Source organism: Xenopus laevis, chromosome 3L (genome assembly GCF_017654675.1).
Source record: "Xenopus laevis strain J_2021 chromosome 3L, Xenopus_laevis_v10.1, whole genome shotgun sequence".
In the NCBI taxonomy this organism is placed as follows: domain Eukaryota; kingdom Metazoa; phylum Chordata; class Amphibia; order Anura; family Pipidae; genus Xenopus; species Xenopus laevis.
In genome coordinates, this window is record NC_054375.1 from 64,537,727 (window position 1) to 64,563,148 (window position 25,422).

General features: G+C 37.1%; 1 protein-coding gene across 2 annotated transcripts in view; it reads right to left on the bottom strand.

Moving 5' to 3' along the window:
• Positions 1 to 348: 348 nt before the first annotated feature.
• The window catches only part of msrb3.L (methionine sulfoxide reductase B3 L homeolog), a 67,225-nt gene continuing 42,151 nt past the window's right edge, over positions 349 to 25,422 (bottom strand). For both annotated transcript variants that reach the window (XM_041586321.1, XM_041586322.1), the window contains exons 4-7: positions 24,842 to 24,919; positions 21,127 to 21,155; positions 5,724 to 5,821; positions 349 to 1,474 (exon numbers count right to left, since the gene is read on the bottom strand). In XM_041586321.1, the coding sequence (XP_041442255.1) occupies positions 1,322 to 1,474; positions 5,724 to 5,821; positions 21,127 to 21,155; positions 24,842 to 24,919 (358 nt within the window). In that variant the 3' untranslated portion in view covers positions 349 to 1,321. The remainder of the gene's footprint in view (positions 1,475 to 5,723; positions 5,822 to 21,126; positions 21,156 to 24,841; positions 24,920 to 25,422) is intronic.

The window sequence follows — 25,422 nt, forward strand, 5'->3', positions numbered from 1 at the left end:
GCAGCATATCACTCTGAAAAAGAAAAAGACACCAGTGTTTTGGGACTTAGAAACTTTGCCTGGTCTGAGCTGGCGAAGGCAAGTCTGGCGAAAGAGGTAACGTTCAGTTAAAACCACGTCTTAGTGAATTTGCGGAGTTACGTCCATTCGCCAGAGCGAAAACTCGCCTGTCGATAGAGTGCGAATCACAAATGGTAATGCTGGCGAATCTTCGCCAGCATTAGTCACTTCGCCCTTTAGTAAATCTGCCTCTATGGGAGATGGCCTTCCTGTAATTCAGAGCTTTCTGGATAACGTGTTTCCGGAATAATGGATCCCATACCTGTATTACCAAACCTACAATTAGGGTTATACTTATTTGCAAATTTTAATGGTTTATTAATTTTACACAGCATAATGAGAAATTTCAGAATGTAGCATTTTAGGATATTTGCTAAGTAGAAGTGTAGCAGCATGCAGGCCGCACAGATGACCTTAAGAAACCCTAATGGAGACCCTGGTATTCTAAAACAATATGCATTAGGCCTTCCTGCTTTATTGCTGCTATCAACTTTTAGGTGTTCTGGGTTACAGAATGAAAGTTGAAAATTAATGCAGAAATTAATACAAAAAGCAAAAAAAAAAAAACTTGAGTTTAATGAAGAGGGCTTGTGTCAAACATACTTTTGGCCTATTGTTTTAATTGAGCAGGGCACATAGGAAAGCTGAAGCTATTCCATGGTTGGTCCTTGTGAGGTAAATAATTAACCAGTGCACAGATAATCTCCCTGCATAATGGACTAAAAGAACAAAAATAGGGGGGGGGGGGTTGTATACTGGGAATCTAATTATCTACCTCAAAGGGACCCAACATGGAGTAGCTTTGGTTTCCCTGTTTAGCTCAAGAAGCTCTTTTCATTGCACTCATGTTGAACAGGGGGCATACTGCTCCTTTAAGTCCACATACAAGGTACTAAAATTGAGTTTTCTATGAACTCCCCAGTTAACTTACTGTATGGTACTTCTAGTTGGTTTATGGTCATGTCAGGAAAATTCTTGCAACTGGTGTAAATTACATCTTTGTTTTGTTCAACTCATATTTTGGAGTAATATTTGCTACATGTAAATACAGTCTAAAAAAAGTCTACCTGTATAATTCAATGCACCTACTCTGTGTGGATTCAACTGAAACAGTTACAAATTAGTAAACAGAAAAAGAGAAATATTTTAAAATATATTAGGCAAAATGGTGAATGTTAGTTAATGCAAGTAAATGCAAGATTCAGCACTGGTGCAGGCAGTCTAAGGGTGTTTCCCATACACACAGGCTATAAGAATAATTTTACAGTTCATTCTTTTCAGATGAAGTTGAAGGGCTCTCTGTGGCAGCATCAGGCACCTCTGGAACAAAGTTCAATGATGCAGAGTTTATACAGTATCTTTTACCAGTAGGACGGGGTCCATCGTCAAAAATGTGCCCAAGGTGGGCTCCACACTGCAACAGAATACAAAGAAAGGATGTTACTGTTCTGCGCATTGATCAGAGATATGGCTGAAATACTGAACTGGCTAATGATTCACATATTTATTGCATAACTAGCAAATAAGCAGCTTCTTTTGTGGGATAATGGAGAAATAAGACATTCTGAACTGCCTTTGACCTGAAGATGCTACTTTTGGGTTGAGATAAGAGTGAGTAGAGATGTAAAGCTGTATATTTCAGTTTTACAAGCATTTGGGCTCCTAGGGAATACCATAGGGGAAAAGTGTAAAAACTAATTGCATCTATTTTTTTTATTAGAATCATGCCCCATTATCACAAATCAGCCCTTCATAAAAAATACATCAATCTGACAGATACCGATTTACATTTCACTGATGATTCTCTTGACCTATACACCGAAAGTAAAAAGGGATGCTACAGCATTAATTAGTGTTGGACTGGTGGAGGCAGGGCCCACCGGAAAACCCAATATAAGGGCCCCCTCTGGCACACCACCTGACTCCACCTAGCCTCCAGTGCTGATGTTTTTTTCTGGACTGAATATCTCTTCCGGCTTTCCGGCCCCATGTTCCTCCACTCAACTATATTGCCTACTCATGTGCCTAGACCATGAGGCCCAACAGGACCAGGACCGACTGGGTTTTCCCCCAGTTTCCTGGCAGGCCAGTCCAACATTGGTATTAAGTCAAGATGAAGAAACCATCAGCAGAGGAAAACTCTGTTCTCAGGCACTTCAAGAATGTCTCATAATTGTTATACTGGACAAAAATCTCAGTGGCTCACCAAAAGCATCAGATGATTAATTAAACTCCATTAAAAGGAAGATTTTAATCCTAGAATATTCTTCTTACATCGTTATAGAACCATGGAAAGTAAGTCCTCAAGTATCTATTGGTGTGTGCAACACATAGCATCTGCTTAAGGAGGACAAATGGACTTGGCCATGTCATTTTTTCCACTGCTCAAAAGAGCTCCCCCTGCTTTTTGCATCATTTTACTATAACAATAGTTTTAGGTAAAACAAGGAATATGTGCATGGAAACAGTACAATCTACTAAAGTTCCTCACAGGCTGTTCATTATGAATGAGACTGTGTGTTCCTGCTGTCCTGACCAGCATTTGTTCCCTAACCCTAAGCATAATGGAACTGTAAAGGCTGAATTAACTCAGGAACTGCACCTGTGTAGAAGAACCCCTTTCAGCATGCGCTAAATCTCTCATTTACTCAAGTGTTTTCTTTATTTTGGCAGTTACCTATATATGTTGCTAGAGTGCTGCTGGCTCTTTAAATATGATTTATGACATAATTGTGCTCATGATATATATACTGAATGTTACAATAATACATATGTTTTCTGCATCCACAAGTGTAGCCCACCTCACATTACTTGTTGAGTAATATATTTTATTTTTAGAATGCAAAGAGGAGGTTATATTTTGACTACGGATAGGTTCGTTTCTAAATGCTAATGGAATGTTATTTTCTGTCACCTTAATACACTGAAAATATATTGCTAGTTCAACAAGGTGTAAAGCTTGCCATAAAACACTATGGTCTGTTTGGGCCTCTGTTGGTGGCTTTTTGGCTTGCAAAATATATAACCATCAGTTTAGTATTTATATAATGAAGTATAAAGTTTCCCTTTATTAAAAAAAGAAAACCCTCCTTCAACCTCAAAACTCATATATTGACAGAGAGTGTTATTAATTACACAGTATATGTGTTCTGTTACTGTACAAAGCGATTTGGATCAAGCATGCAGCTAACAACAGTTCTTTCAAAAAAGCAATCCATCATTTTTTTGTCCAGACTCCAAAGGGTTACCTATGTAAAGTACAACACTTTGAGGCACATTTATCAAGGGTCGAATTTCAAATTCAGGTGAGTTTTTTTGAACTCCCTTAAATTCGACTTTGGGGAGATTTATTTAAAAAAATGGAATTTGTAAAAGTTGGACGAATTTAAATGACCCAAAAAATCAAAGCGAATTCGATTCAAATTCTTAAAGGAGAACTAAACCCTCCCACGATGTTAAGTCCAGTCCAGCGGAGCTCACGGGCGCAATCTTCTTCTCTTCGGTAATCTTCGTGTCTTCTTCCTCTTTCAGCGCATGTGCAGTTCTCGCGAACCGGAAGATTACTCGAACGGTGCATGTGCCATTACGCCGCTCACTTCACAAGGTTACCGAAGAGAAGAAGATGGCGCCCGTGAGCTCCGCTATGCTCACTCTGCATGTGTTGTTGCTATTTCAAGAGGGGACAGAATTCTGGGGTAAGACTGTGCAGAGGGGAGGCACGGAGGGGGGCTAGTGGGGATTTAACATTGCAGGGGGGGGGGTGTTTAGTTCTCCTTTAAAGGGCCAGAGTATGATAAATCTCAAAAATCTAAGAATTTTTTTTTAAAAAGTTTGGATACTTCCCTAGTCGAATTTTACAATTTTGACCATAAAAAATTGAAAATTAGAAATTTCAATTCAACCCTTAATAAAGCTACCCCTTTATGTATTTGAAAAATAGTCAGTATGTGGGGAAACAGATCCCCATACTACAATGCATCATATCTACATCAACACAGAAGAAGGGCTACAATACTAATGTTTGGGGCAAACTTATAAATATGGCATTAATCTTCTGCACATGGACAAATTTCACTTGGTGAGTTCGGAGGCATTTTGTTAATTAAAAATGCTTAAAAACAGTAAATTCAGTTTTTCGTAAGCTGTTTTCTCAAGGATTACTTACCCAGTATAGAGAAACAAACCTTTAAACTCCTTTGTAATGTGTTAGGGCTCTAAAGATTTATTTCCATAACTTTGAAAAAGCAATGGGATCTGGCCCCCACAAGCACTTAAGGAGAAAATTAGTCCATTGCATAGAAAATGTATGACAATTCCATATTAGGAAAACTGCAGGATACAACTGACAAACATTCAGTATGTTCCTCGTGTCCTCGCTAGAACCCAGCGTTTAAAGCACACTGGGAAGGTACATTCCTGGACGACAACTAAGGTTTAGCAGACATGTTAACTTGTGTGTATTTTTTGGGAGTCACTCTACTTTTCTTTCCTACCTGGTAACCCACGGTAACAGCCCTAGTCTCTTGCCACTGAAAAGCATTGAAAACATACTTGAATATCCTCAGAAACAAGAAGTGTCAAGCAAAGCCGGGAGTGCAATCAGAGGTGTGGATGGGGCATAATGGGACAAAACACACCCAGAAGTTGGCATCTAGGGTTTAGTGGTGGAGCATATAAACTTGACAGCCCCATATGGGTCATGTGGTATTTACACATAATCTACAAGCCAATATTTGCCATTTTGTCTGCCTTTTACTATACCTATTTTCATCAATTGGTTTCCTACAGAGGAGAGACCTTCTGGAACCAACTCATGTGGAATGTAGTGAATCATACAGTGACTCACAGAGGAGATCTCGCATTTCATGGTGCTTATCGTGCCATTTAAGGTGTTTCAAGTACTGTACTAAACAGTTGCCCAAGCCCAAAAGCATGTGTGCATATTAATAGTCTGAAATATTTTCTTAATTGTGCTTTGTATAAGGAAAGAAAAATGCCAGACAATTTGTGGCATCTCTCTCCAGAGGTTATGAGCAAAGTTCTCTTACTCTATCACTTTACTCTATCACATTTTTGATGACTACATTAGGCAAGCCACTGTGAAGTCCCAATATATACCCTTGTGGTATAATGCACATAAAATAATTATCCGACTCATAGCAGGTCTTTGGGAAGAGGATTAAGAGAAGAAGGCAGAAAAAAACATTTTCGTTATACATTGATTTATAAATATTTCAGTACATTGTACCAGAAACCCTCAGCCAAAGCTCCAGTTTCCAAGATTTCTTTAACACTCCTGGCAGTGTTGGCCTGCTAATTACAGAATATGTAGGGCATTTTAGGACTTAGAAACTTAGGTGGCCATACACATAGAGATCTGCTCGTTTGACGATTTCGCCAAATGAGCGGATCTCTCCCCAATATGCCCACATTGAGGTGGGCGATATCGGGCTGATCCGATCCGACAAAATGTAAAATTACTGAAAATGTTTAATGAATGGAAATTAAGCACTCACTGTGATGGTGATGCAGGTTAACATCTTTGAGTGCTTTTATATTAACATGTCTTTACATTAAGACTTTTTTTGCAAGGTTTTTTGCTTCTCCAAATTAAGGGAACCATCTGCACAGATCCCATACCTGTATATCGAGTATGTACATACCTGACTGCAACCGACTTCTACCCTGTGCATTCCGTATGAAAAGTCATCCGTAAAAGATATGGCTTCAGGGTTAACCACATCATAGAATGAAGGCCAACCTGTGAGAAAGGAATACAAATAATATGACATTGTAACTTTTTGTAAACAATGTATTTATTTACTTCCCGATAAATCAAAGCATCTATGATTGTGCTCGCAGTACTGCAAGTCCCACTAAGACATATTTTGTCTGTTAGGATACTGTATTATTGTGCCAGCCTGAAAAACACACATTGCAGATTTGTGGCGTAATGTGTTTGAGCAAAACAAAATACTAAATAAATAGTTTAGATGTTTTTACAGTTATGGTAAGCCTAGTAACCCTTTTGATTTACATACTAAGTAATAAAACCTTAACTGATTTTTTTTTTATTGTAACACTTTTATTTCAAGGAACACTTAACTATGTAAACCAACATTTTGAATTCATGTGGAGCAGTTGCTAAACTCTTGATTGATCAATCACTTTTTGTGAATGCTGTTTTGGAGCATAGAGACCTGTGGCTACCTCCTTCAACAGAGACCAGTCTGTGATTGGCAACACTCCATTTAAGAAGGGCGGAGGGGGGGCAAAACATGCAAGACTCAACAAGGCCAAGGACAATGCTGGCCTGCGTTCCACTACACTGTGTGCCTCGCACTGGATTTATTTTTCCAGAGTGTGGTGCACAGTGCACTCATTCTCCCAGGCAAAAGTGCTGCCTAAATAAACACTAGGGGGCACTCTTTAGCCAGGGAAATGTAGTTGACCCCCTCATATTAATCCTGTATAGTATCAGATTCAGATTCTGTATAGTCAATGTCTTTCCAGCAAAGGTATTTGGTGATGTTCACACAGAGGAATTGATCTTATCTGAACTCCACCATCATTTCATTAGTGTCTGCATTTAGAAGTAAGTCATCATCTTTAGAGACCTTGTAAAGTGTTCATCAGTTTCACGAAGGGATGCACTGAATCCAGGATTCAATATTCGGCCAGGATTTGGCCTTTTTCAGCAGGATTCAGATTTGGCCGAATCCTCGTGCCTGGCCAAACCAAATTTGGTTTAGTTGAATCCGAATCCTGCTGAAAAAGGTTGAATCCTGGCTGAATACCGAACTGAATCCTGGATGCAGTGCATCCCTTCTTGAAACTGATGAACCAGTTTACAAGGTCTCTAAAGATGATGACTTCCTTCTAAATGCAGACACTAAAGAACTGATGATGAAGTTCAGATAAGATCTACTTGTCTGGTTGAACCAAAACCTTAAAATCATGTGACTTTTTGTCACAAAACAAGGAAGTGAAAAAGTATATCCCTTCCCGTTTCTAATTAGCATATGCAACTCAGGATTCTGTTCGGTATTCTAAATTTCCATGAAGGATTCAGGGGTTTGGCCAAATCCAAAATAGTGGATTTTGTGCAGCCCTAGTTTCAAGGTTGAGGCCACTGGCTAAATCTTAATTATCCACATCAAACTGTGCACAGAAACGTTTAACTGAAGGACACTTATTGTTTTCTGCTGCAGCTCATTGACCATTGACTTTATTGGTTTAGTCTTTCTTTGCTTTCTTTATGGTCATTGTCTTTTCTAGGACTCAACTTGAGGCATTGTGATATACCAGATACGATTTTGTTCTGTTAAGCTGGCCATAGATGTAAAGATTTTTAAAAGATCTTTTCGTTATCGTTAGACCAGGCTTATTTTGAAATGATCGTTTAAATGTACGATTTGTCCATCACCGAAAAAGACCGTTTCACGAGATGTTGCCTAGTTGAAGCCAGGAAAACTGAGGGTAGCTGCCTGCCTGGCCCTGCAAACAATTCGACAATAGATAGATTTCACTGTGACCGATGAAAATTTTCTAACCTGGCCAATGAATTTTCTGACCAATGTCGGACAAAAAATCGTTAGATGCACGATAGTTTGATTCCCACTAACCTCACGATAATTTGCCGGATTGGTTGGATTGCACTAAAATCGGTCGTTCATCAAAGAAAAATCTTTGCGTCTATGGGGACCTTAAGTTTTTACTTTTTGTTTCCTAGTTCCTCTTTGTTTCTCCACGGCTTATGGTTAAAGTACCTTGACAATTTTCCAGGGAATACAAACAAAGGAACACAAGCTTATGTGGCTACTGACTGTGTCCATGTATTAATGAATGTTACAAGAGGTGTTTTGAAAAACACAGACCGGCCTGTTATTTCAAATCATCCATGGGACTGATCATGGTGTAAAGTCTTTAAAACCATGAGCACATAAGCTAAAAGTTCCTAGTTCATTCAGGATAATTAATACTCACAAGTACACCCATTGTAATTATTGCGTACTGGAATGTTGCTTAGCATTACACTTTTTCATTATAGAAAAAATTTAATTGGGGTTGACATCTTTTTTAATGCTGGCTGAACTGCATTTTTACTGGCAAATGCCAAATCATTTACTATCAGTTAAGAATTTTTTTTTACCAATGTTCTCAAACATCAAGAGAACGTCACAAGAGCATTAACTAAGACCAATTTCATGAAATTGTATTTTTATGACATAAAATATAAGTTTAACAATATTTTATCAGAGCACATGGAATTATTCATGGAATTACTTAGACAGGCTGAGCCTTTGCCTGAAAAAAAATCTTAGAACCTAACTTTGGTGCCGTAATCAAATAGAGGTAAGCTGGCATGGTTAATGTAAAGTAACCAAATCAGAAAAAATAATGAGGCCTCTACATAATACACCAGTGTTTTTTCAATACATTGAGTCCTTTTCTTGATAGCATATATACAAAGATGAAAGCAACAATAATTCCCCTTTGTATGATTATTACCAACACAAGTGAGATGAAAAACAAAATAGCCCAATAGATGGAGCAAATGAGCTATAAAATAAAGTCTGGTACTGTATGTTTTCTGCATCTAAAAATTGTACACTAAAATGTGTAAACAAAGCAGCTGCCTAATAATTCCACATCAACCTTTTATCAAAACTAGTGACCAAACAACAATAAAGTGCATTGTAAGAAGAAATTTATACCTATATAATGTTAACAAACAAGATCTTAATAAACATATCACCCATCAGTGGGTATAAATTGAATTAAAATTGTATTAGTCAATTCAAATTGACATGGATAGGGAAATGCAAGATATCTCAGAAGCAGGGTTCAGGTACACTTGAATAATAATGTCCATAAATTTCTACTACAACCCTTAAAATTCCTCTAGCATCTCAATTTATGTGGGGTACTGGAAAAATAAAAATCTATAAAAAGACAAATACTTGCAGAGCTGTAAAATGTTTGTAGCCTATTTTTTTTAAAATGAACTATACAACCTATGACTTGCGGCACACGTGAAGATGCCGCTGAATGTAGCCATTTGGTTTATGTCAGTAGGCTTGCTGCACAAAATACATCACACTGTTTTAAGGATACTTTGTTAATAAATATTGACTTTTATATTTACTTTTGGCCTGAGTGGTTCCCTATAAGTGCCTCTCTCTCTCTCTATTTTTGAATATTGCTATTTTGTTTATTAACTATTCAATCTAAAACTCTTGGCACAAGAGTTACAATCAACTGAACATGGCCCTGTAGCCTGTCCTGTGAATTAGTAGAATGGCCTGAAACAGATTCATGCAAATGAATGTAAATGACAGGCTGCAGTATTAAGTTTGGGCACTTCTTTGTAGGCTGAAAAATCACACCAGTGAATACCTTGTACTCCAGGAGTCTTCTAAAGGGTTATACTCCAGTTGTTTCAATTTGAAGTTAAAGTACATATGTTAAAATATAAAATAATGTGGATTTACAAACATCTAATACACTAATAGATACGCTTTGCTGGAGCACTACAGCACAATAAAACTGTTTTTATGTAACTTCACATCCGAAGCAGAAAAGAACTGTAGAGTGCTGGTATCTGGTTGCTTTCCCAGGGGTCTAACATTTCAGTTTATTGTAAACAACATATGGATATAGATTATGCAATGATAACATGTGTTCAGCATTCCACAGATTAGAACTGCCTGTATACACAGTCAGCAAGTAATATGTTTCTTTAACTGGCAGTCAGACAAAGCGAAGTGTTGAATGGAAACCAAACTTATGCCTCCCAAGTCAATTTAAGGTAGAGTTAAGTACATCATTAAGTGCTACAGCAGTTTTCAGTGCTGAATGTAAGCAACATTTGCAAAACAATTTCAGTTCTCTTTGTCTTAAATCAACAGATGAATCATTTGACAAATTAATGACTTATTAGATTTGATTTGTGTTTTCCTTTACAGAAATGTACTTAGTTACAGGAGTAACTGTTTTCATGGTGGCCAAAAATAAGTGGTATTGCAGCTATTGTGTATATAGGATTTTAAGATCCACCTCATGCAAGGTGAGCATAAAGCTAATGCCATGTGGGACATTTGTCACCTGTAATACGAGTGCCCACATAGGTGACAAAACATTTAAAAATTACTTTTTCATTGCAAGCCCAGGGAATTATTGAAGGTAACCCACTGAAAATGCCTATTTGCCTGAAAGGCCTTCTTCTGCATTTATAAATAATTTTACTCCCATTATCTGTACACACTGTTTACAAATTAATGTGGGTTTGGCTTCCTGCTATTGCACTATTTAGGAGGCCATATCCCAGTCTAACCTGTTGTGACAGTTGCATGCATGGTTTAGATTGGCAGGAATACAAAGTGGTTTTAAAAAAGCACACCACAAGGAGGATTCTATATACTGTATATATATACTGTATATACCAGGTGTTTTCTGTATGTGTGTTTTAGAATACCAATTCATAAGGTAAGTCTAGAAAAATGTTATAGAGGGCACCCTGTTCTGAACATGCTTCAACCAAAGATGTCTTAGTTGGGCTACAACAAAGAGTTATTTTCTACATTCTTTTCTTTTCTTGATATATACTCCCTGTGGACAATTTGTGTAGTCATGGCTCAGACTGACAGAGGGGTTTGAAGAACAATTATGCCACCAAGAAACAACCAATGTCTCTATACAGATAAAACACAACATGTAAATAAGCAGTTTAGAAAGTCCTTTATGACAACAAGGACATTTCCTGCAACAGTGTATTTATTTCTCTAGACTAATACTCTGTGTATAATGTCCAATTCCACTACAAAATACAGATAAAACCAACAAAATCCATGTTTTAAGCAAGTCCTGTGTACTGTTTCTTTAATAATGTACATTTGTAAAGCGTTGTCATATTACAAGCACAGACATTCTATGGGAGGGGGTAACTTGCCCGGAGATACTAATCAGTCCTGAAATTTCTGTAGCTCACATGTCACAAGGCATCACCTTCAATTGACTAGACATTTTAAATAAGGATACAAGAATTTGCTGGTATTTTCTTGTAACCTGGAATTCACCTCCTTTTAAACAAAAAGACGGTAAAAGGATATCCATTGGTATTCCTTATGAATGGCTAAATGGTCCACTATATGTGAAATTCTATCCCACTTTCCCTACATCAAATGAGTGATGAAAACCTGATGGGATGGTTCCTGCAAACGCCAAACTTACAGGGAACTATAGGGGCGATTCATAGGATTAGACACTAGCATGGGCAAAAGAACACATGGAATCTGCAAAACAAAACAGCCAGGATGCAAAATGAAAAAAGGTTAAAAAGTTTAAGAACATTTCTGAATGAAATGACTCCAGCTGAAACGCAAGATATCAATTTCCTTGAAACACAGGAGTCAATCTCTGACCTTTCTCCCCAGATATTTAACATGCAGACCTCAAAAAAAACATCCATTTACACAATACAGTAACTGCTTCAAGGAGCCAGGCTAAAACTACAAAGACAAGGAACTCTAGCGAAGCACAGGAAATCCTTCAGGGAATAAAAGAATTTTATGACTCACAAACTGAAAATCCCACATAACACTCAGTAGAGAAATGCAATGAAGTATTGTCACCACAAATGGATGGTTATATAAGTGGCTATAGAATCACACCGCACACTAGAGGTAGACTGGGATTATTAGGACACTCACAGCAGAGATTTCCACATAATGCTCGAAGATTGATGTTTAATGATGCCCATATGGACCTTAAGTATGAGATTACTCTATGGTAACTCAATCCTTCAGTTTACAGACAGATTAGCAATAAAGCAAAATGAATAAATAACAAACATGTCATTAAAATATGCATACTATGGTTGGACTGGAAATGTGACGTAGGTGATGGCAGAATATAAAATTGACACTTTGCCTGCTTACAAAACTTTTTCTGCACGTCTGTGAAACCCCGCTGTCGGCATTTGCATAAACACTGCCACTATTTTAAACAATGTATTTTATGCCTTTTGAACATCTGGAACATCAGGTCAGATTTCATAATAGTATGCTGAAAAAAAACTACTACAGACTTGCTATAGACGACATCTGTTGGAAAGGTTATGCTAGGCTATGTGGAATTTAACAAGGATGTGTCTCACTACCCATGTAAATAAATATTTAGAACTGTTCCACTATTTAAAAGGAGAGGCACCCAAAAGTGGCTGGAAACGCATTTCTTTTGACCCCTAAACCAGTTTTAATACACAGAATCGGTTTGTTGAGAAATACAAAAAAGTTGTTAGTTTTGTGAGACATACGAAGGAAGTGTTGCAATATAAGCAGTATTGCATGTCTGTCGTGGAGACTCAAAATCAGAAATAAGTTATTCTCTGGAGTAGTAGTCCAGAGCAGCCAACCAGAATGGTTAACTTGATTTGTGTGCTGCAGTTGACTGATTCCAGTTTCAAGATTTTTTTTATTTCTGCCCAGTGCCTTGAGCTGGCCAAACATGTTCCAACATTGTCTGACAACTGGGCCACTACTGATTCCACAGCTTAATGGCCGTACACATATCAAAAACTGTGTCCGCCTCAACCATGTCTATCTGTCAGACTTATAAACCTCATTGTGTAAGGGCTGTGGTTTTATTCCTCTAAAGATGGGTCAATATATACCCTAATATTTTGACCTCAGATCCACTGAATTTTTGCATGTATAGCTAGCTTTCAGCTGCATACATAGGGGCCACACATGAATAGATCATTTGTAAAACTGGTAATACATATGGGTGTGCCTAATTAGATAATATAGGTCAAGATCCAATTAATACATGGTGTGGGCTGGCCTCAATATCGGAGCAAATGATTTAGAAGGAACGTGAATTCTGATGCAAATACCACAGTATTGGTTCCAACCCCCCTTTGCAGGCCAACACTTGGTCAGGGCCACCCTTAACATATACTAGGGATGCACCAAATCCAGGATTCGGCCTTTTTCAGCAGGATTCGGATTCGGCCGAACCGAATCCGAATCCTGATTTGCATATGTAAATTAGAGGAGGGGAGGAAAATCATGTGACAAAACAAGGAAGTAAAAAACGTTTTCCCCTTCCCACCCCTAATTTGGCATATGCAAATTAGGGTTCAGATTTGGTTCGGTATTCGGCCGAATCTTTTGCAAAGGATTTGGGGGTTCGGCTGAATCCAAAAAAGTGGATTCGGTGCATCCCTAACATATACCAATATTAGGTAGGATATATGAAAATGTATCAGTTATTCAGCCAAGTAGCAAATAATTTTTCACACAAATGTTCACCTACACTAATCTTCAGGTTGACCTTTGAGCAGTACATAAAAAAGCTAAAGGCATTTTAATATCTAGCAAAACTGCTGGACATGACTCACAATATCTGGTCATGCAATAGCATCATGTTGGATGGCAAATCTTCCTTGTAGTATACAAATTTTTATATCAGTCCCACTACATTTTGACCCATGCACTTACAGTCAATCCCACACCATCCTACAAAATCTTTTGTGTAGTTTAGTTGTAAAAGGAGGGCCTAATCTTGCCTATACATAGATTTGCCTGGGTGGTAACAGCTGCAATGATTTATATGTACGTTTCCTAAATTACAGAATTGGTCCTTCCCCCAAACTGTTGGTGATTCTTTATAAACAATGGATAAAGAGAATTCTAGTAAAGAGACACTTTGAAGGATACTGTGAAATGCTGTGTTATTTAAGGTAAAAAATAAACCTTGGCACTATCTTTCGCCTGGTTTCATCAACAATTGACCTGTATTTCGTTTTAAGTATAATTCAGAAAACCACTTAAAATAGTAAACGTTTACATTAAATGGACAAGAGAATGTGAGATATATTTAACTGTCAAGAATGTTGTGAACAGTTGCAGCTGGAAGAGGAATGTTCCCCTAAAATCAATGGTTTACCCTTAGTCGTTGCATGGGAAATTGTGAACTATGTTAACTGCTGTAATTAAAACTTCTTAAGTGTTATGCCATTAAATTACTGGAAGTGTCTTTTTCCTAAATGTATCAAACAAATGTAGATATAATTACTAAGGTGTCAATACTTCTGGTGTAAATATATGTTTTAGTCTACATTTCCTACAATTTTAAAGGAGAATGAAAGCCTCTGATACATGGTGGTATTTCTAAATAGCCCTCCCCTCAGCAGAACCATACCAGATTGCCACCCAAAATCTGCCCCATTGTCTTATTGTTGAGAACAAGTAAACTAGTACAGAAGGGATGAAGGGATGCTCACGCTGCTGAACAAATTTTTGGGTCTCTCAAAAATAATACAATTTATCTGAAGCTTTAGTTTGCCTTTAAAGGGTAACTAAACTGTGTTTTTTCATATTTAATAAAGAATAGTTTATTAGTAAATTGCAAGCTTCCCCACACGCAGCATTACTGAATAAAGAGTAGAACTGTGCTATTTCTGACTTTTACAGAGTAACACTGCTCAGACAGTTTTACATTTGTGAAGAGTCACACCGATTATTTAGATCTTCACAGACTAGTATGTTTACAGTATTGCGTTTGGTTAAACTACTGGAACCAAAAGGAAAACAAGCTATTGTTCCTGGTCTGATCTAGGGTGTCAGTAGTAGTAGTAGTATCTTTCCACCCTTGCAATAATATAAAGCCCCATAAATATCCTCATAAAAAAAGTAAATGTCTTTGTTGCTGGAGATAGGTAAAATGTGATTTAGCAGTCAAAGAGATTTCCATTCTACATCATGCACAGAAGTTTAGGGAGGGACAGCATAACTGGCAAGTTTGCTTCTCAACCTCAGACTCTGTTTGATAGGTTGGAGACAGGCATGGTAGCTGTCAACTAGATGCCCTAGTGAATTACAGTGTCCTGCTTAAACATAATGATAAAGATCCACCACTTTCTATTTTCTGGCACTTTCTTTTCTTTTGCAGTCTTATAACTTAAAATCGTAATGTTTCCTATAACTCTAAGACATTCTAGCCCATTTTCCAAACTGCACTGTAACTGCAATACTGAGAACTTTTTAAGAGGTTAGCATCAAAGAGTTAAAAGAAGCTGGTCTGGCACCAACTAAGTTTCCAACACTTCATGGCCTGTGCTTTATTCCACAAGACAAATATTTAGATAGACCTAAATATAGAACAAAGAACAGTCTTGCTCTTCTGAGATATATTAACAGTGTTTCTGACCACACAGCCTCATCACAGACCATGGAACCTACTACAAGTTAAAACTTTAGCAACCTGTTATGTTATGTATGGCATGTAAGAAACACCTCAAGGAATGGTTGGTGTTTATCACCCCATTTTGGCTTACATGAATTCACTGTTACACAATTTGAGATGAAACATGCTTCTGCTGCATTCCAGAGGCTGACAGACAAACTGCTGAATCCATTTCAGGAGGCTAGGGCTACCTGGATGATACCCATGTTTAGTCAGACATGGGAGGGCTGACTGTCAAATAGGGATGGGAGTGGTTCAGTAGCTAGGGCATAAAAGAGTGGGAGGTGGAATGTCAACTTTTTATTCCAGCTCGTTCAAGAACCTACTAGGAATAACTCTCTTTTGGACCTTGTAATAACTAACAATACTGAACTCATCTCTAACATTTGTGTGCATGAGCATTTAGGGAATAGTGATCATAACATGGTCTCTTTTGAGATTCTGTTGCAGAAGCAATTCTATAAGGGAGTAACTAAAACACTAAATTTCAGACGTGCAAACTTTGACAGTATAAAGGCATCTCTGCAACATATTAAGTGGGAAATGCTTTTCACAGGGTTAAAAAAGGCATCTCTGCAACATATTAAGTGGGAAATGCTTTTCACAGGGTTAAACACAGAATAAAAATGGGAAGTCTTTAAAATGCTTGTAAGCAAGGAACGTCGTTGCAAATCAAAAACGTTTTGGTTCAATAGCAGCGTTGGTGTTGAGGTGGGTAAGAAAAGACGTGCTTTTAGGGCTTTCAAGTTAGCTGGGACAGCCGAATCATTTATAAGGTACAAGGAGGCCAATAAATCATGCAAAGAAGCTATAAGGCAAGCTAAAATTGATATAGAAAAGGCTATTGCAGGTAGCAGTAAAAAAAAATCCAAAACTATTTTTTTAAATATGTTAATAGTAAAAAAATGAAACAGGAAGGGGTGGGGGTCAGCTGGTTGATGAAAACAAAATAAAAGCGCAGATTCTGAACTCATATTTTTCATCTGTCTACACAAATGAGGAACCAGTAAGTGAAGGTTTCCTTCTTAATAGTCCCAATTCTAGTAATACAACTAATGATTCATGGTTCACACATGAGGAAATTCAAAAGAGACTAGAACATGTTAAGATTAACAAAGGTCCGGGGCCAGTTGGTATTCATCCCAGGGTACTTAGCGAGCTTAGCTCTGTGATTGCCAAACCTCTTTACTTAATTTTTCAGGATTCATTGAGATCTGGCATAGTGCAGAGAGACTGGCGAATTGCTAATGTGGTGCCTCTATTCAAAAAAAGATCCCGTTCTCAGCCTCAAAACTATAGGCCAGTTAGTCTGACGTCAGTGGTAGGAAAGCTTTTCGAAGGGTTAATAAAGGATAAGATACTGGACTTCATAGCAAATAATTATACTATGAGTTTGTGCCAGCATGGTTTTATGCGTAATAGATCTTGCCAGCCTAACTTAATTTCTTTTTATGAGAAGGTAAGTAGAGACCTCGATTCTGGGATGGCAGTGGATGTGATTTACTTAGACTTTGCTAAAGCATTTGATACAGTGCCACACAAAGGTTACTGGTTAAATTAAGGAATGTTGGCCTGGAACATAGTATTTGTACCTGGATAGAGAACTGGCTAAAAGATAGACTACAAACAGCGGTGGTAAATGGAACATTTTCTAATTGGACCAGTGTTGTTAGTGGAGTACCACAGGGCTCTGTACTAGGTCCCTTGCTTTTCAACTTGTTTATTAATGACCTGGAGGTGGGCATTGAAAGTACGGTTTCTAATTTTGCAGATGATACTAAATTGTGCAGAACTATAGGTTCCATGCAGGATTCTGCCACTTTGCAGAGTGATTTGTCTACATTGGAAAACTGGGCAGCAAACTGGAGAATGAGGTTCAATGTTGATAAATGCAAGGTTATGCACTTTGGCAAAAATAATATAAATGCAAGTTATACACTAAATGGCAGCATGTTGGGAGTTTCCTTAAATGAGAAGGATCTAGGGGTTTTTGTAGATAACAAGTTGTCTAATTCTGGGCAGTGTCATTCTGTGGCTACTAAAGCAAATAAAGTTCTGTCTTTGCATAAAAAAGGGCATTAACTCAAGGAATGAAAACATAATTATGCCTCTTTATAGGTCCCTGGTGAGGCCTCATCTGGAGTATGCAGTGCAGTTTTGGACTCCAGTCCTTAAGAGGGATATAAAGGAGCTGGAGAGAGTGTAGAGACGTGCAACTAAATTGGTTTGAGGGATGGAAGACTTAAATTATCAGGGTAGACTGTCAAGGTTGGGGTTGTTTTCTCTGGAAAAAAGGCGCTTGCGAGGGGACATGATTACACTTTACAAGTACATTAGAGGACATTATAGACAAATAGCAGGGGACCTTTTTACCCATAAAGAGGATCACCGTACCAGAGGCCACCCCTTTAGACTAGAAGAAAATAACTTTCATTTGAAACAATGTAGGGGGTTCTTCACAGTCAGGACAGTGAGGTTGTGGAATGCACTGCCAGGTGATGTTGTGATGGCTGATTCAGTTAATGCCTTTAAGAATGGCTTGGATGATTTTTTGGACAGACATAATAACAAAGGCTATTGTGATACTAAGATCTATAGTTAGTATAGGTATGGGTATATAGAATTTAATTAAAAGTAGGGAGTGGTGTGTGTATGGATATTTTCATTTGGAGGGGTTGAACTTGATGGACTTTGTCTTTTTTCAACCCAATTTAACTATGTAACTATGTAACTATGTGGATGCTTATGCCCAGGACCTGTTAAAGCTGAAGCAATCAGCCAGTGGTCTACCCCAAAAACAAAGAAGCAGGTTCTGGCATTCATTAGGACAGCAGGATACTATAAAAAATTTGTGCCTCACTACAGTGCCCTTGCAAAACCGATTGACATCAAACAATCCCTTGCATAATTTTCCGGTCATCTGCTTGTGAAGGGGCATTCAATTTGGTTATGGATGCCCTAATGAAGGCACTTTAGTGTATACACTCTAGTGTTCTGTGAAATTTCTTTATGGATTGTCTTGCAGTTGTCCCCAATTCAATATAAGAACGGTAGAATGTAAATGCAGAGGGACTGTCTTGACAAGGTGGTTCAGATTCAGCCTACATATGTTCATTATTTTATGTTCACTTTAAATATCCTTTGAATCAGCTGTTTATCCTTACTTCTTCTCCGTGTTTGAAGCTGCAATAAGGGCACTCCTTTCATATATAAATATATCCATATTTACTTTCTACTTGGCAAATATTTTTACTAGACTGGTCAGCTGTTACAGGGTTAGAACAGCTTCCTTTAAAATCAAGATGCAACATTCAAAAGAAACTCACTATCAGATGCATCTCCTATAACAGACAACAGGTCTCCATTTACTTATGTAAAAGTCACTGTTAACTAGATTATCATTCTTCTAATATGGTTCAGGCCCTGTTACAAATGACATACTGCTAAATCTTACTGATATCTAGATGCATTCCCTGTCTTCTCAGAAGTCATAAATACAGTTACAATAATAAATGACAGATTTATTATTTGTAGGTCCTTAATTTGGGGAGTTCTACATTTGAGTTCACTTAATCCAAAGACAAAGCTACTTAATAAAAAAGACCCAATAAGGTTGTTTTAGATTTTAGACTGAGGCTAAATCTATTAAAACAAATTAGAAGAAAATGTCTCGCTTCAACAGAGAAACAGACGATCAGTTAAATACAAAAATAATGATAACTGATTGCTGCTTCTGGATAACAGGTTTAAGAGCAATCGTTTTAATACCCTTATATCTTGTCACATAAATTGTAGCCTTTTAAGGGAAATCCACTGTGGATTTAAATATCAACCTTAGTAGGAGAGACCATAAAGTATTACCCCCATGTGTAATGTAAAATGCACTAAGGATGCCCAGGAGCAGTAACCCATAGCAACCAATAAGATGTCTGCTACCTGCTGATTGGCTGCTATGGTTTAGTGCTCCTGAGCAAACTTAGTGCCTTTTATTACATAACCCCCCAGAATCTCAGTATGCTGCCACCATCACAATAGAATAGTCTGAATTTTCCCAAGAAAACAATGTGGCAGAATTTGGCATAAAGTGCCTAATTTAATATTTTGCCGCCATGTATTTGAATAAGCCCTGATTGTGGACACAGTAATTAAAAATATTAGTAAGACTGTTTTACAGCATTGCTTCCTGTAATTATTACAAAAACAGAAATAAAACCATGTTTTGGATTGAAGGTATTTCTACACAATTTGCTCTGAGACGTAAAGGTCTAATTAAAGCCAGAATTTGAACTTTAGTGGATGATTTCATAGTAGCACTATGCAATTTATGCTTGTTAATGAAGTCAATGCACCTGGTGGATTTTAGATGTCAGTTCTTGCCTGTATTTTCTCGTTAGTTAGAAATTTATTGTACATATTTAAAGGCACTCTCATTAAAATAAGCACTAAAAGTATATTCTTTCAGATCCTTATCTGCTTACATTTTTACCACAATATATTGCAGTGATGTGAAACATTTGTTGGTAATTAGAGAAAATATATTTCTTTTAATAACATGTATTTTATTTTTTTCATGCTAAATATTATAGGGTAACTACACAAAAACATAACTTGAGCTTTTTGAAAAGTTAACATGATTTCAAGCAACTTTGCTTGAAAAAAAAAAAAATGCAGACTTTTCATGATTTTTGTTTGGTTTCCGACAGTTCCCTAAGCCTAGCCCCCTGCTGATCTCTCTGACTACTTTGCTGAGCTGGCTGACTACTTTTACTTATTATCAACAGCCAGCTGTCCTCAGCCTGCATCCTCCAAACCCCACAATTCCCAGCACACGAGTTCAATAAGAAATGGATAATCATAGTGCAACATCATATTTGATTTTCTTAATTATGTCTAAGATGTTAAATATTGAATTCTTGTGTATTTGTTTTTTTTATTTACGGACATTTTTTTGTATCAGCATATTTCAATAAATGCTTACCCCCCAATTGTGCTCTATAGGGTGTGTCCATCTATGTCTCTTTTGCTGTTATTAATAAACTTATTATAAAGTTAAACAACAAAATAATAGCTTCAAAAGGTAATTCATAATTTAATCTCTGTTGCATTTTATTTTTTATGCTCATACAATTCTTTCTAGTTTGTCAACTGTCTTCTGTGCATTGACACACTGCAAGCCAAGCATAGCCTTTCAGGAAATCTACTAGATTGACCCTTGAAATTGATAAAAATTGTGTTTCACAGAGAAACCGTGTTGACAATGATCTGTGCCTGAGCTCTTGCCCACAAATACTTCTACTTAAAGTTGACTTTCCCTTAAATTCAGTCACAACAGTCACTGTTCCTTTGCCCAATATTCCCTTTAGTTATATAAACTATTGCAGTGATAAAACTAGGGCAGAAAAACCTACTGAATAAAACCTCGGGAGAAAAGAGTGATAAGGGGCAACAGGCATTTTACACACTGAAGCCACAAATAAACAGAATTAAACCCTCTCAGTAAATATATCAGTACTCAGTATTTTTCTTAGAATAAAGCAGGCAATCCTAGTGGTCCAATCACCCCATGCATATACCCAACAATATTTGTCCTATACAAATATAGAAATTTGTAAAACATTTTGACCTCAAGAGGTCCCTAATGTGTGTTGTATTTTATTAGTTACAGTTACAGTTAACATGGTTGTACAGATGCAGCACACATAAGTGAAATTGTGGGGCTGAACAACATGTATTGCAATGGAAAAAATGTGAGTTGTATTAACAGAGATACCCAGTATACTGGGTCCACAAAGAAGTCAAGTTACGCAAGACACATACCTGAGTTGGAGTCAAACTTTTTTTCAGACCTGTAAAAAAAAAGCAAATGTTAAAACTCCAATACATTTTAATACATTATGTAAAATGGTGCTGAGGTAGTCCTACCAGTAATACAAGAAGTGATGTCATTGGATATCCTCAACAACAACAAAAACATGTTTACCGATTTCCTATAAATTCTCATCAAAATAAGCAATGTAAATGCTTTGCAACAGAGGCCTCAATAACTCATTAGCCTGGCAGAGCAGTATGTACTTTATTGTAAACCTAAAAAACGAAACCTTTATTCAAATACCAAGAAATTATATTCACAACTATTAGTTGAGGTCTGACAGATGTCAGAAAAAACAAAAATTATTTTAGAAAAGAAAAAGAAACCCCACCAATTGTTATGATTCTAAAATTGGCCAGAAATACTGCAACGTGATTTATTACACTTGTTTACTGACAACAATTCATAGAGAATTGTAATAGAATTAATAAAGTGCTAGTGCTGCTATAAATTCATCCATAATTAGAAAAATTCATGGATTTAAGTAAAGTGCTGTGCAATAAATTAGAATATTAGACCCCAAAGAAAAAAATCAATTAAAAATATATATAGAAAAATGACCAACTTTAGGTAGTGGGTTAGCAATTGAAGTCACAATCCATAAATTTAGATTACAGAAAATAGAAAAAATAGATGGTGGAGTTGTCCCATAAACTAACTGCCTGATTTTTTCTAAAGCCTGGGACACCACAAAGATAAGGCAGGACAGGGTAACCGGGGCTGTGGCCTTGGTATTTAACTTGCCCTAAGTGTTATTAAGAGGCTAGGTATCCCTAGCCTTGACAAAGCTATTCAGCGAAACGTACGTCGGCGTTTTTAGCGATCCTCTTGTGGTCAAATTGAATTTTTGCTAAATCGATCTATAGGAAATATTTGGGCTGGGTTTTTCAACGGAAGTGGGGGCAAGAGAGCTCGGGGTCTAATCCTTCTTTATTCTATACAACCTCTTACAATCTTCCTTCCTTTCTAAGGGACCGACGGTTTGTGGCTTTTTAGGGATACCTAGCCTCTTAATAACACTTAGGGCAAGTTAAATACCAAGGCCACAGCCCCGGTTACCCTGTCCTGCCTTATCTTTGTGGTGTCCCAGGCTTTAGAAAAAATCAGGCAGTTAGTTTATGGGACAACTCCACCATCTATTTTTTCTATTTTCTGTAATCTAAATTTATGGATTGTGACTTCAATTGCTAACCCACTACCTAAAGTTGGTCATTTTTCTATATATATTTTTAATTGATTTTTTTCTTTGGGGTCTAATATTCTAATTTATTGCACAGCACTTTACTTAAATCCATGAATTTTTCTAATTATGGATGAATTTATAGCAGCACTAGCACTTTATTAATTCTATTACAATTCTCTATGAATTGTTGTCAGTAAACAAGTGTAATAAATCACGTTGCAGTATTTCTGGCCAATTTTAGAATCATAACAATTGGTGGGGTTTCTTTTTCTTTTCTAAAACAGTATGTACTTTATACCATGGTGTAGACATCTCTCTAACACAGAACAGAAGCGGGGAACTATTTCCCTAGAGATTTAGTGTAAAAGGACTATGTTCTGTGTTGTTAATAAGCCAGAAATTGCCACCTATGGGTTAATAAGCTGCTAAGTACAGAAAGGCCACATTTTAACCTTTGATCACCTGTAATAAATAGATATAGATTCCACCTTTTGGTTCTATACTAGCCTATTGTTTTCAGGCAAACTTTCAATGTAAGCTAATCACTAAACTTTAAAAACACAACCTTGCTTTCAAATTGCCCTATATTTTTTGAAATTGTTGTCCAGGGTCTTTTATGTGTTTGAGCGCTTCAGTTTTTACAGAGAACCTAAGAAGTTCAGCACAACAAATCCAGGCAGAATTGTGTCCACAGCCCTACACATTTCGTGTTACAAACACTTAGGGGCCGATTCATGAAGCTCGAGTGAAGGATTCGAATGAAAAAAATTCGAATTTCGAAGTATTTTTTTGGTACTTCGACCATCGAATTGGTTAAATTCGTTCGAAATTCGAACGAAATCGAACGAAAAATCGTTCGACTATTCGACCATTCGATAGTCGAAGTACTTCCCCTTTAAAAAAAACTTCGACCCTCTACTTCGGCAGGTAAAACCTACCGAAGTCAATGTTAGCCTATGGGGAAGGTCCCCATAGGCTTGCCTGTGATTTTTTGATCGAAGGATTTTCCTTCGATCGTTGGATTAAAATCGTTCGAATCGTTCGATCCATCGATCGCAGGATTAGCGCTAAATCCTTCGACTTCGATATTCGAAGTCAAAGGATTTCAATTCGAGGGTCGAATTTCGAAGTATTTTCAACTTCGAAATTCGACCCTTAATGAATCTGCCCCTTAGTCATAGGTACCCTTCACCAATAAACATGAAAAATAAAAAAATTAGATATATCCCCTGCTTCTGACAAAGGGACGTTCCCCTGTAACACTACTTTTTGCAATAAACATGGAGCCCAATACATATTTTAATAGGCATTATTTAATTAATACATAGTGGAAGTGTTAATGATCTCGCTAAGACTGCAGCAAACACAATTATAAAAATCAATTGATCAATGCACATTTACGGGCCTATGTTTTATTACCTTTCCAAAATGTATACACATGCAGAGAACATGTGTATTAGTCTTTGAGGTCTCTCCCCTATAAAATCCTACCATCAGCATGAACAGATTGTATGACCAATGCACTGGTCAGAAGACATTTTTCTCAAGAAATGCAGTGGTAAATAGTTTGGACCACCAGAAACGGGGCAGATTTAGTTAGGAGTCAATGGGAGAGATCCCTTGAACCATTTGAAGATGTTAATAGCCTTCATGCTGTTATAGTGAACTAGAATACAGGTTTGTACATAGCTTATGACATTAGAGAATCCTTTTCATATACAACCTATTTCTCCTCAAAACATGTTAATGTTATACAAGAATTTGAAGTACAAGTCATTCTTGACTCTTAGATCTTTGGTAACAGCATCTTGTTCACTGGAAAGGCTATCTGGAGAACGCACCTTGATGGAGGGGAATGTCAGGCATCGTTCTCTGGGAGAACCATAAAAAAAAAAAAAACAACATAAAACAGCCCAACAGGTTGGATTTTTACATGGTTATATACACAATGCTAAGTTTGTGAGCCATACCATTTTTAAATTTTACTGGGTCCTTAGAACCCTAAAAATGGTACACTGTTTAGTGCCCCCCACGATTTTCATATAAAAGAGGAATAACCAGAGGTGATACAGTTAAACCTGAAAAAAATACGAAGAGCCCTCTTCTGCACCAGAAGTGATATCTTCCAACAAATTTACAACATTATGCCCACATACTCCCCCAAAGAAAATTACCAGTAAATCTGAGGGTGAACCCACATAGATGTTACCTTTTTTTTACCATTTTCACTATTTGTTTGTTTTTTTACTATAGAAACACATGGCATAACTGGGGCCAAAATAACATTCCAAATAATGTTGAAAATATGAACAGTATATGCTGGCATGAATTAATACATCAGTTGCAAACATTTTAAAACTTTCTTTTACAGAGGAGAACTTGTTTCCCAGCTCTAATTTGTTAGCAGTGCACAAAGATTTCATCAAATATTATTTTGTTAATCTGAACATTTAAAGTTAATGCTTTTAATATTTACTTACTTAAAAAGAACAGCTCCGCAGACAACACATTTGTACATCCCATCTGCTGTATTGTGTGTATATTCTCCAGCAAAGGCACTGCAAAAATACATAGAAATATTAACTTTGTGGAATGCATTTTTTCTAAGAATCAAACTCTGATTTCCAGCCTATTTCTTTTTACATAGCAACAATAGATGTTAAAAGACAAGTTAGCAAACAGTGCCTCTCTGGCAAAACCTTGAAAACCATACTTTGCCAATTCTATTCAGTAAAAGATGCTGGTATTTTGATTAGCTGGAAAGTCACATGTCAGGAATAGATTTTACACAGTACTTTTTATAGATAAGATACAGTTTTATCATTCCCTTACGTGCCAAACTATAAATAATATTTTTATGTATGCCGAATTATGAAAACAGAATGCACCATTTATAATTTACAGAAGCACACATGCTAGTCTGCATGTCTCTCATGGCATCCAATCAATTTCATAGTTTTTTCTTACTATTAGTTACTGCCTGCCACCAATGCTCTAGCACCACCCCCTGCTGCCACAACCATGTAACACCCACCTACCTGCCCACCAGCTGGCTGGCAAC